The sequence below is a fragment of the Strongylocentrotus purpuratus genome, unplaced genomic scaffold (genome assembly GCF_000002235.5).
Source record: "Strongylocentrotus purpuratus isolate Spur 01 unplaced genomic scaffold, Spur_5.0 spur5_scaffold_4, whole genome shotgun sequence".
In the NCBI taxonomy this organism is placed as follows: domain Eukaryota; kingdom Metazoa; phylum Echinodermata; class Echinoidea; order Camarodonta; family Strongylocentrotidae; genus Strongylocentrotus; species Strongylocentrotus purpuratus.
In genome coordinates, this window is record NW_022145610.1 from 31,148,223 (window position 1) to 31,161,431 (window position 13,209).

At 37.7% G+C, this 13,209-nt stretch overlaps 1 protein-coding gene across 1 annotated transcript in view; it reads right to left on the reverse strand.

Annotated features, from left to right (window-relative positions):
* Positions 1-11,149, reverse strand: part of LOC100890029 (transforming growth factor beta receptor type 3) — a 48,970-nt gene extending 37,821 nt beyond the window's left edge. The window contains exons 1-3 of the mRNA XM_030998250.1: positions 10,970-11,149; positions 6,082-6,739; positions 2,860-3,173 (exon numbers count right to left, since the gene is read on the reverse strand). Of these exons, the coding sequence (XP_030854110.1) occupies positions 2,860-3,173; positions 6,082-6,139 (372 nt within the window). The 5' untranslated portion in view covers positions 6,140-6,739; positions 10,970-11,149. The remainder of the gene's footprint in view (positions 1-2,859; positions 3,174-6,081; positions 6,740-10,969) is intronic.
* Between the last annotated feature and the right edge of the window lie 2,060 nt (positions 11,150-13,209).

A 13,209-nucleotide genomic window follows, 5' to 3' on the forward strand; every position in this document is an offset into this window, starting at 1 on the left:
TAAAGCAAATGTACATTCCAGAACAGTTAAAATGCAGTTATCAAAACCACTGTTTGGTTTTAACTAGTATGTACATCTACATTATGTAGGTCTACAAGACAGTTCAGGTTAAACTCAAAAGACCCTCTACAATTTTAACAGTTAATAAGATGTTCTACTAAAACAGGGAAGAATGACCAGGAAAGCAAGCAGTGTCGCTGAAAGGTAGGCTAAGGTCGTCATCGGCTTCTTACTCTATTCATGAGAATCAAATCAAGCAGAAGTAGCACAAACCATGCTGACAAAGAGAAAGGCTCTGGGTTCTCGTTTTGGTATTCTCCTTCTTCCATTATACCTCTCCCAACAGGCAATTTAGGCTTCTATTCAGCCTCCAATAGAGCCCAGGAAATAGTTGTCTTACAAGGTCGGCCCGCGGATCCTAGGGAGGTATCACCAGGCTGTTGTCTGCCGGTGATTGCCCATTGAGCGGGGGAGCCTATATCGGAGCCATTAATTTAATCGAGTGACAAAGGGGGTATTCAAATGGCCCCTGTATAGGGCTCATTCATGTGCAGAAGTAGGCAACGGGGGAGATGACGAGGGAGGGAGTGAATGAGCGGTTAGTTAGTATTGCGGTGGCTTTGTGTCCAATGTGAGGAAGAATAACAAATGCAGCCCCAAACGGACCAATCTATGGCACGGGTTAACAGAGCCCGTGGGCATTGCAAGGTTATAGTAATTGGCAGAAAGAAAGGTAGATTTGGGGATGCCGCATGTGAGATAAATGCATGGGAAAATGTCGTACAGAGGAGTTTTTGAGTGCTGTTCAATGTAAATTACAGCACATCTTTCTACCTCTCTTCATAAATTTACCTATTCTCTCTCTTGTTCTGTCTCTTCTTTTTCCTCACACACACACACACTCTCTCTCTCTCTCTCTCTCTCTCTCTCTCTCTCTCTCTCTCTGTATTGCTTCTTATGAAATATCTTTACATATACACTGTATATATATATGTATAATATACAGTGTATGTATATACATGTTTATACAATGCCTACTAAGATTCTTGCAACCTCATTGGTCAATTCTTGATCACATGACATGCGCTAGAAGTACTGTTGAACGGCATCATTCTCCAGCCGTGCAATTCCAGTTGATCCTCTTGCACCATTGCACGCTGACGTCATTAACGATGTACAAAGTATACAGTGAGGTAAGTGAAGTCACCATGCAATGGTGCGAATGGATCAACAAAAATTGCACTCCGCGGAACAATAAACATAAAGCATGGTACGCGCGTTGTTTGCTGCCTGCTTAATAATAGTGTGGCTTACTACCTGCAATTTCATCAATAATTATTTTTTTTAATTTACAGAGATTTAGGCCTTGGAAAACTGTTCTTGAAAAAAAATTTGTTTGAATCTCATTAACGTCCGAGTTGTTGTATAAAACAAATAGTGAATGGTCTTTATTTGTGTAATGGAACAAGATTTTACATTCGGTGAAAGATGAGACGCTCCATTCAACTCGGCTGCGCCTCGTTGAATAGAGCATCTCTTACATGTATCTTTCACCTCATGCAAAATATTCAGAGCTGCCAACCTTGTGCGACCAAAAAAAGGAATCATGATGGCAAAAAAAAAGGAATTTCAAGCCAAAAAAAGGAATTCATAAAAAGAACCTTACAACCACGCGCGACACACTTCCAATGCAGAAATGTTTATTCATCATGCTGTTTTTTCCATACAAGCAGGTAATTTTTTTGGTGGTTATTTTGGTATTATCGGCATTTATTTTCTTTTGAGAATATTTTTCTCTTCAAGTATGTTTTAAAATAAGTTTTCTATTGAATTCGTGATCAAATCACCATTTAAGGGCAGTTGTTTGACGTGTGGTATGTGAAAAAAAAAATTAAAATTAAAAAAAAAAAAAAAAAAAAAATAAATAAATAAAAATTAAAAATTTATTAAAAAACGTATTTTATGAAGAAAAAACGTAGTACCGTAATTTGGAGGAAAAAACGGAGTAATTCCGGCAAAAACGGAATGGTTGGCAGCTCTGAATATTGTACCATTTGCACTCATGGCCATTCACTTTTTGTATAATATTACTACTTTGGAAGAATACATATTCTTGAGGCTCTACAAACAACAACATGCAGACCTACATGTACTTGAACAGTCAGTGTTACACTGCTTTCAAAATTGTAGTAATGTTCTGTAAATGTCTTTAAAATATTCTAATTAAGAAACTCCAGATATATCAAACAGAATATCTGTGTAATGATTCAGAGAGAGCCTGCAAACTTAAGCCAGACACCCACTACATGATCCACTGTTTTGCTAAATTAAAAATTGTCAATAATGATAATACTACTAACAACCAGAATTTTAGCGCTATTAAGCCTTCTGGCCAGAATAAGTGCTGAATCGGCTTCAAATTTTAGACGATCCTTACTACTGGTCTGACGTCACTACGATTCTGAGCTGATATATGGTAGCTTTTCTTCCTTCAAGGAAATTTGAAATCTCATAAAATTTAAAATTGTATTTATCACATGACTAATCAGATCTATGATCATAAACATTTTACATATTTGAATGTTCATGTAAAAAGCTGTTTTCAATTCTTCCAAATCCAGATTGCAGTCGGACCATGTTGGGTCTTACAGATCATACCAAAATGTGTGTTAGGTTTCGGGAATACAGCAAGCACATAGAAGAATGTGACGGCTTTATTGAGATGCAAAGAGTTGTAATGTGTAGCTCAATGTACATGTAAGCATGCTTGATAGGCCTCGATATATCAGTGATATGAAGAAAATTTTGCAAGTAAATTTTAATACCGCAAATTAAAAAAAAAAAAAAAAAAAAACTTACCACAAATTGGAAGAGCAACGGACCAACATCATGCTGCGTGACCAGCTTCCACGTTACAGGATGCACTGAGTTCAGTACCACCAGCGTAGTCCTCATATGCAATGACCTTGGCCCGATGTTCAAGGTCATCACTTGATTTGTATGTAGGAGGTCTTCCTCGGTGGACTTGAGATTGATGACGTGCACCTCTCGCGAGGTTTCGTCCACCTGGGCGGAGCACCCTGATATCGTTGCCTCTTGAGACGTGAAGGCTTGGACGAAGGGTGACGTGTAAGCTGTCTGGGTGTTGCAGGACTGCGGGATGGTCGCCCAAACTGCAATGGTAGATGATCAGACAAATTGGGAGTTATTATGACAAAATTTTACATTATTTTAAAAGGGTGGCTAAGTGTCAAACATATTGTACATGTGCAGGAGCTTTTTTTTTTCTTCAGTTGTCTTTGTCACTGATGCTGATTTTCTCACCGTAATTTTTATGTGTTGCATTGTTTTTTGTACCCAAGACCTTTCCATGTTTTCCAAAGCTCAATTGGAGCTTTTAAAGCTAAATCTCTTATCGCTCCCATCGACATGTACATTTACATGTAGGCCTCCATTTGTATGTACTGCTGATGATGGTATATTTTTCTGCAAGTTATTTCATTCATTACCTACAGGAACTGAGAAGGCCCTGCATTAGGTCTTTCATAATGAGAGAAATCAGTATAAAACTGGTTAAGGAGCATGTACACTACAGTAACTGTATGAAACAGGATTTCTCTGAAAATCATTGGAGTCACAAAACTTCTGATGCAGCCCTTTAAATCAAAATTTATGCGGAGTATGACTAACCCCGGATTTACCTTTACTGTCACCGAACCAGTCAGTGAACATGACGTTGAAATAATATATGTCTGAAAGAGAGACATGATTAATCATTTTCTTTCCTCACAAGACATCCGCCTTGCAGCAGGTGCCGGCGACAGTGTCTGTATGTATGTTTATGCCAACGGTTGGTTAGCAGTGAACCGTGACACACATATTAATGTGATTCATGTTGAGAGTCGGGAGATGGAGACTGGGGGGTGGAGAGGGAGGATTCAAAATAATGAGTAAGGAGGAAACAAATGGAATGTAGAGAAAGAGAGAGACAGAGAGAGACAGAGAGAGACAGAGAAGAGAAAGAGAGAGAGAGAGAGAGAGAGAGAGAGAGAGAAAGAAAGGGAGGCCCAACAGCTTAAGAATAGACAGAACTCAACACCAACACCAACAGGGGCCTAATGCGCATATCTTTTGTCCTTTTTGATAACTAGTTCTTATTAAATTCAAGTGTTGGGCTCCCCAACAGATCTTGATGAGTACCAGCAACAACAAAATAAAAAACAAAACAAAAATACTTTTATCAAAATATCATTATAATGCCCAGCAAAATTCAGCATGTTTTGCGCCAAAATTCCCAGGCCAGATGATTATTATCAAGACAGCAGACGATAAGCATTGCTATGGGAAATGTAAAGAGGAAATTGAATTAAGGGAAGGGGGTATAACTATAAAGCTTCACCAAAAACATGGGGGTAAATACCAGGGTTAGTTTAGATCAACGATGATGATGATCACAAGTACAGATGTAGCTGTTAACAGTTAGTACATTTTTATTTTCCTCCCACCTCCCCCATTTTTGTCCTTTGACTGTTAAAGAGAAGGTTGAGTTCTGGGAAGAGGTAAAAAATAATTTGTGAGCGTTATCATTATTATTATGCGAGGGTGGAAGAACATCAGATTAAACATGTTCCCTGAAAAGCATGGCTCTTCAAATGCCTTCATGACATGAAACATCGTAAAAATCGGGGTGTAGGTTTTATTCACCATGTGATTGTGTAGTCCCATATACATCATTCTGTGTGCAGTGCTTGTGACTTTGCCAAGATTTGGCCAAATTTCTTATCATTTTGATGATTCCAGAACCTTGCAATACACACAAATACTTATATACTACATGTACATGTAGATGATCAACCATTCCTGATAAATTCCACACCGTTTCTTTCACAATGCAATCACATGACCAGAACTCAACTTTATCTTTAAATATACATGTAATATTCTAGGATTTATACAGTGCGTATGATTGATGTACGATATTATTATTTTTATTTCCATCTTGATTTGTAATATATTTCCATTTTGTAAATTTAATATTGTCAGCCCCTGGCTTGGGCTTCGTAAATCTAAGATACCTCTTCAAATTGAAGCTTTGAACAAGTACAGTACATGTACATGTATATGTACACGCAGGCTAATCAAAACCAAATGTTCTACAAATTAGAAAATAGTCATTTTATAAAGCATCACAAACTGTACAGTTGTACAGTAGGTCTTTAATTGAATGGGGAGTACAAAAGAAATGACAATATTTTCATAGCTATGCGGTGATCATTATTGATTGCCGATTCACGCTTTCTCTACACCTGTTCTTCGTCCGCGAACAATCCAATTGGTACGACACCTCCGCGCGTCGCGGCCATGGAAAAAGCACGGATAAGCAACGGTTAAGAACAGCATGTTGGTTTAATATTGTCATTGTTTTCTTCTGTCTATCGTGTATGTTCAATGCTAGGATGAACATGACGAGTGTCTAGGCACACTCCCCGTCTCATTTCTGTATGTATGTACTGGATGTCTGGGAGCTGGGAGCATGCAGTCAATGAACGCTCACACTCATGTACACTATACTACACCCATCCATACAAGCACATTGTGGTGTCCTGCCTGTACACCAGCTACTGTGCACATGTATTCACATGCATGCTCATACTACACTAATTACAAGGGACTAGTGAGATGGTATGGTGGCGATGATGCAGAACAGTCAATGCATGTCTGTACTGGTGTAATACTTCCTTTGAAATAAAACATTTTACCAACCAAAATATAAGTGTATAATTAATTTTGTAGTACCGGTTATAGGCTTAAAGAGTGTTTTGTTATCAACACTACATGAACTATTCAGTACATACAGTACCTGTACATACCAACACATAAAGGGATTTAATTATTTTTAAACTGTACAGTTTCAAACAAGAATTCAGTCTTTCACTCTGCATAATAAACATTGACTGGTGTGAGCACAATGTAGAATACAGTATACAGTGTACATATATAATGTATATTGAATGCATACAGTACATGTATAAGACTTTTAGAAATAAATAAACAAACAAACATAGATAGACAGAAACTCACCTTGGCTGTACGACAAGCAGCAGAAGAAGAAGCTCAAAATTTCCAATGTGCACTCCATTTTAGTCAGCTTCTTCGGGTCAAAGGTCACGAGGCAATATGACACATTGGATCTGTCCAAGATGCTAAAATATCTAAACTTCTAACCCGAGCAGGTACATGAATAGGATTACGGTATGGGAAGGCTCTTCTCATGAACTTAATTGCTTGGCAACAACCAGAGAATTCATATCTTTGCACACTTGCTTCCCACTTTATTTGTAAATGATCTAATTATACGAATTGCATCAAAAAGAACTTAAAGTAGAGCTCCTAGTATTGTTTTTCTCAGACGTCATTGCAAAAAGTCCAATGAAAATGTTGACTTAAATGATGAATTCAACAGGGCTACACCACTATTTGGACAATAAATCAAAAATTATTTAACAGATCTGTATTTAAAGTGAGCAGTTAATGCTATAATATTTGGTATCTCCCATTTATAAAATAAGTGGTAAATTCATCCGATGTAGAATATTCTTGATTATGTAATAGCTCTGCTTTACGACCACTTAGATGAAAAAGAGAGCGCTGAGATGCAAAGTGGATGGATGATCTTCTGTGCTAATTCCCAGGAGTTTCTTGATGAGCTTTGCGAAGATCAGAATAATGCCTGTAAAGCCTGTGAGGGATGAGTACAAGATACAGGATTGGAAAATTAATGAGCTGTCAAAAGAGGATAATTTCTTAGCTAGGAATATCAATTTCAAGCGTATTAAGAACAGCAGATGTGCAGGGAAGGAAAAATAATGGACTGCTTCATAGATGTACATGTAGATCAGGCTGCATGCGGAATGTTCTGCATTACCATAATCCTTGGAAATTATTGATGTATAGAAGAAACAAAAAACATTTTTAACATCGAACATAACATAAGCGATGTGTCGCATAAATATTGAGTGACTCGAGTATCATTACTTTATATGTACAGGTCTGCATACATCTTTACAGGTTCCAGTTGAAGTTTAGGATAACAGTTTTCTCCATCTTGCTAATATACATTGTATCTTCAATACAGGAATAATGTTAACCAACAGGCAAACTTTTAAATTTGTTAGCAGAAATTTTTGAGTTCAAATTTAAAAAATAATTTAACAATAAATACAGAAATCTTGTAAACCATGAACAAAATTTTTGCTGTTAAGTTGTAAACACAACTCTGACATCACTGTTTACAGCAATATTGTAGATATGAAACATTGCATCTAAAGTAATAACAAGGAAATCAACCAGGCCAAAATCATCACAGCAGGTCCAATTTCCTATACAACCACATAAAACAGGGCCTTGAAATTTGAACGTCCAAATGACAGAAGTGGCTAAATAATATGCAAAAAATGAAAAGCTGGGATGACGTTCTAGGACGGCTGGGTCAGCAGCATTCAATCAAGTAATTTGCGATGCATTGCCAGGCAGCGAGGGGTATCAGCAGGGTTTCCGAAGGCTAAAACCCAGGGCCTAGAACCAGCAGGTTCTTTCAGCCGAACCGGTCTACCAATTGATTTTTGGCGCCCTTCTGTTTCATATCCAACCTGGATGCAGGCGTGGTGAAGTCGGTCAAAGCAGCTTAGTTACAACAGCAAGCTTAGTAAGAATAGCAAAGCTAAACTTGAACTAAGTTGTTTGTATTCTTTTTGACAAGAGGTTAGAAAAAACTTAGAATAGCATCTTAAAGGTACTATGTCCCATTTGCAGGCCAAAAAAATGAAAAAGTTAAATTCAAACTGCATTTGAAAGTTAATACTTATGTAGAACTTCCCTAAAAAAGGTGGGGCTTGAAAATGTCTTCAAGTTGGAAAATAATGACTATTAGTTGTCAAATCGACTTTAGGGCTATAGAGCCCAAAAGTAATAGTCTTGATTTTCAGGCAATTGTACCGAATGGTCATACATTTTATGCTGCGCAAAGATTCAATCAGTTAAATCTTGGCCATCACAAGAAGTGGGTTATTGATGTAGACAAATGCTCATGTACCCTTTACAACTCTTTTCATGTATGTTATTACCAAAGAAGAAAAAAAGCCAGTCAGTCACTCAATAGTGTCTGACAGTGAAGTCTAGGGGCTTCCTTGCATAATTTGAATATGAGGACACTGCTAACGTTTAAATTTCACAGATAGGACATAAGTATGACATATTCATAATTCCTGCAAAGTTCTACAGAATTTGAGGTTGGCTGCAAAAGGGACATAGTACCTTTAAAAGTAATTGATTTCAGTTTATCATATCACAGCCATAATATCATGTTGTGCAGACTTTCATTAAAGTCTAAATTTTAAAGCCCCTCTAAAGTGTTGGAAGCCCTAAAAATTTGATGGCAGAATTTCTCTGAAATATTGTATCATATTAAATGTAATAGAGGATGCATGTAAGACACATTTTTGCAAGGTTTTTTCAAATGTGTTTGAAATCGAACATTGATGAAATAATACAAAATTTAGGTTTTCTTCGTACAACAGAAAACCCAAATTACCGGTATGTATTAAAGCTTAATTCTTTCTTAAATATTTGTCTTCAAACACATTTTTCTTTTCTTTTTTTTCGGGGGGGGGGGGGGGGGGGGAATTCTTTGAAAAAGTGTGTATTAAATGACATCTTCTCTCACATTATGATATAATTTAAGTGAAAGTTTGCTCTCAATTTTTTGGTGAATTTGGGGCTCCCAACACTTCAGAAGGGCTTTTAGTTTAACCAGGTGGATCCTCTAGTAAAGTATGATAATTCTGTAACCAAGGGATTAAGGGATTAAGGGATTAAGGGATGTACCTGTATTCCTGTAACAACACAAACGTTAAGTACTGAGGCCATTATCAAATAAAACATGTTTAGCGTCCAGCCTTATCGAAAAATAGAAAGGAAGGGAAAGGCCTTTTTTTTCTTTCAAAATGGCCGCTCGGTACATTTTCCATGGCGTCCAGCCAGTCGAGCTATTTTTCAGTTTGTTTTTCAAGATTTTCCATACAGCAATACAAAAATGGCAAAAATGGAGAAGAAAATTTGTTAAAAAATCAGAAAAAAAAGCAGACGGGGACGCTATTGATCGTTTTTTTTTAAATCGCCTAAAAGCCTGTTCAGACTATACAGCATTATAGGAAATTTGAACAAAATAAATTTTAAAAAAAATAAAGATTCGTCATATAGCGAAAGGGATGTAGTGTACAGTACATGTACTGACTAGACAACAAAATTGTATCTTTAAGAAAAATTGCATAAAAAGAGACAAACTAGCTTTGAACTTTGAAGAGATCAGTTATTAATTATTATGACAGCTGGCCAATCATCAGTACAGGCTCATACAAGTAAGTCCAGCGTAGGAAACGATACAACATTCAGTCTAGAGTGAGACCCAGATTGTTTACTGACTTTGTGTTAAAAAACGATGCGCAAACTAAACAATTTTTCTTTACATAGTATATGATGTTTCTTTAGACGACATTCAGGCTTTTTTATAAACCAGTAGGGGCGCTGGTCCAAGAATAATGATCGTCTGCATAAACAAGGATCATCTTTGTAAACGCGGACAGACGCGCCAGCATTGGCAATGCAAAAAACAGATTCCGCGATGATTTTCACATTGACTTTGTACAAAGACTTTCACGTTATACCGTATTTGCCGGCGATAAGGCCGCAGCGCCGCATAGGCCGCACCCCCGATTTTGATATTAAAAAAAAAAAACCTTTTTTGTCGAAGGCGGGATTCGATCTCTTGTGGACACATGTAGATTGGGACCTGAAAACCAGCGCCTTACACCGCTCAGCTTTCCCTACTCTAATGCTTTCCCATGCAGCTTTTTCTTGTGTATTGCATTGCACCATAGCTTTGATCGTGCGATCTGAGGATTGAGGTTGCTTTAGCTATGGCAAAAACTTAAATCTAGATCTACCATTAGAGTTTGGTCGGTAAGTTATGAATTTTATTTACGAGATTGACATTACTTTGCCCTTCATTTAAAAAATATAACACATAATTGTCGGTAAGACGTGTGTTATTCTAGACAGTTATTCTAGAAATGTCCATCACCTTTCATTGTTGTCCCATATGTACAAATTCATGTTTTTGACTTGTGATTTTTTTTTTTACTCTTTCGCCGCAAAGGCCGCACCCCGTCTTTTTGATATTTTCTCTTCCAAAAATACTGCGGCCTTTACGTCTCTGTACAAAGTCAATGTAAAATGCATCAAGAAAATCATCCCGGAATCCATTTTTTGCATTGCCAATGTGCCGATCAAAAATATGGAACATCTGCTTTTTTGCAGACGATCCTTGTTTTTGAGGACGATCCTTGTTTTTGAGGACACATTGGTCCGCGTTTACAAAGCCGATCTTCGTTTATGAAGACGATCCTTATCCTCGGACCAGCGCCCTTACTGTTGATTGAGCTCACAATTCACAAAATAAATATAGGTCTAGTCTAGTCTAGGCCTATCAATATCAACAACATTCACACTCACAGACACAGTCAACACAATCATGACTATCTGCACAAATTCAATGCTGCATTAATAACAAAAAATATAATCATAGATTAATATCCAAGACCCACTAAACAACCATACATGACATGCATAAGCATCAGCCATTATTTAGCATGTTTAGTAGAAATGCATCAAGGCATCATCATTCATAGTATCCCTAATGCATGTACATGTACTGTAGCACTATCCTGGCCCTGGCCTGGCCAGCTCCAGCGGCAGCGCTACCGCTATCAACGCTGCTAGGGTGATGTGATCCGGCCTACCGCCCGGTGATGCCAACGCCGTAACTCGTAAGCTGCGAACAAATCATCAAACAATCAACAGTAGATCTAGGTCTAAATCTTATCATAAATTTATTATGGCGTTTTCAACCTACCGATAAAGCTTCTAGGATTCCACACAACAAATTCATTAGAGGAAAACGTCTTCAAATGATCCAGGTTTTCTTATATCACTCACGGATAGGCTATTCTCGCAATGAATGTACAATATGCGTTCACTATATACTAGACTCGACTCCGTATGCGTATCGTATACACGCGTTGACGTTGTGTACTGTGACCTCGCATTTGCATTGCATTGCGTTGCGTCCCTTTCGCACACTATTGGTGATGCGTATTTTTTTTCTTTCATTGTTTGGAGGTAAAGCTAGGATCTCGCAGTTCATTCAAGCAGCGATGTTAGGATGGCGCTATAACAGAAAATAATAGTTACAAGATTTGTCCTTTTGAAAAAAATAAAAGTAGGATATTAGTAGGCTTGAGTTATCTTCCCGAGACTGGGAATGAGGAGTAACACTCAAACACATGCAGGGAATGGACCCATTTGAAGATGATGTTCTGCATTTTCCCTCCCCTTCTAGCTAGCTTACAACAGATAATGAGAGGAGCAATAATTGATTGAAGCTCCTCATTTTGCCTTTAAAAAAAAAATCATCCATTGCCTCAGGCTTGGGGTATTCCCTACCACTGTCCTCTAATTCCTTTTGTTTGCCTCAACTAGGATGAGCTGTATAGTACATTCTCACCCCCTTCAATTACAAAAAAATAATTTTGTTTAATATGACCAAACGCCCCAACCCTCTATAGGGCATGGGCAATATATGGATTTCCAAAAGAGAATCCCAGTATACCTTACTTGCCACCTGTGGTTAAATCAAAAATGATAACAAAAGGTGCAGGTATGTCAATGCTAAACCACTCCCTCTATGAAGATGATAAGGATATGTCTATCCTAAAACTATATTAAAAAAAACAGTTTGTAGAAAAGGTGCAGAAGAACAGGCTACATACTTGCCTGGCTGAACCAAGCTGGTATGTCCTACAAAAAAAAAATCGCGGTCGGTCGAATAGTGACACGCTTACCCATTTGGTACACGTCGTCAAGTCAAATTTCCTTCTTTAGGTATGCACCAGAATGCACATTTTCAAGTCGAAAAATGAAAAAGTTCCCTACCGTGGGAGGGGGACTCACCCCACTCCCACACCCTCCCCCCGCTTGGTCGAAATACTGCTTGCCGCAGCTTTGTATGCTATACGACCTGCTGCATAACACATGACAATTGTTCCCCTTTCACTATTCTACACTTACAAAATGTCACGTTGTAATCATGGGTTAACTCATGAACCTAATACATGGTTAACTCTAGCCTAAAGCCATGATTGTGATCATAAACCTTCAATCTCATTATTCTATAGGGCACCAGTCACGAGATGGCGCTAAAGCACTAATTCCCAGTGCTACCAAACCCACGTTCACCATTTTCTAAACAATAATTATTAATCATCTCATTTTTCTTTAAATTGTTCAGTCAACAAATAACGTCTCTATTGAAAAATATTCACAGGAACGGAAAAAATCTATTAGGACTGGGTGGATGCCAGGCGCCTTTTTTTTTAAATAATAAAAATGTCACTTTTTGTTCAAAATTTGAAAGAATGTAAAAAATAATTATTTCGATTGTTTGCCCAAATATGTGGGCCTATTATGTCATAATGTTTGAAGCGCATCAGGACAATGATCACCCCCGAAAAACTTAACCCCAGAAAGCTACCCGCCCCAAGGAAAATTACCCCCAGGACATCCACCCCCACCCCCGAAATTCACCCCTGTTGGGGGAAGTTGTTCTCGTTAAAACTATGCAGAGGTGACTCCAATAGTGCTATATTGTAGTCACCGAGGCCCATTTATTTTGTTTTAACAATACGGTACCTCGAAATGAAGGCTAGGTGTTACATATATCTCGCATATCGAAAAAGAAAAAGTTAAAATCTAATTTACAAAAAAAAAAGATCATGGGAGAAAGTTACTTAAATGATCTGCAAAAACAATGTTAGGAAAGAGATACATTCAAAACTGTATTCAAAGGCCACCCGATTAATCGAAACAAGAAAGCTGGTCCCTGTAGACAGGTGACCTTTCTATACAGGTCATACAACACACATTCTCCCCCATTAAAGGAGAAGCAACATCGGTGGCTACAATAGACAGGTGAGATGGAGTTATGTAACTCTCCATTTTCTTCATATTCCTTTACAGTACACCTATAAAATGCCAGGTAATGTTTTTTCGAGGTTGAATATATAATCTAGATATGTATACATAAATTTGTTTTCT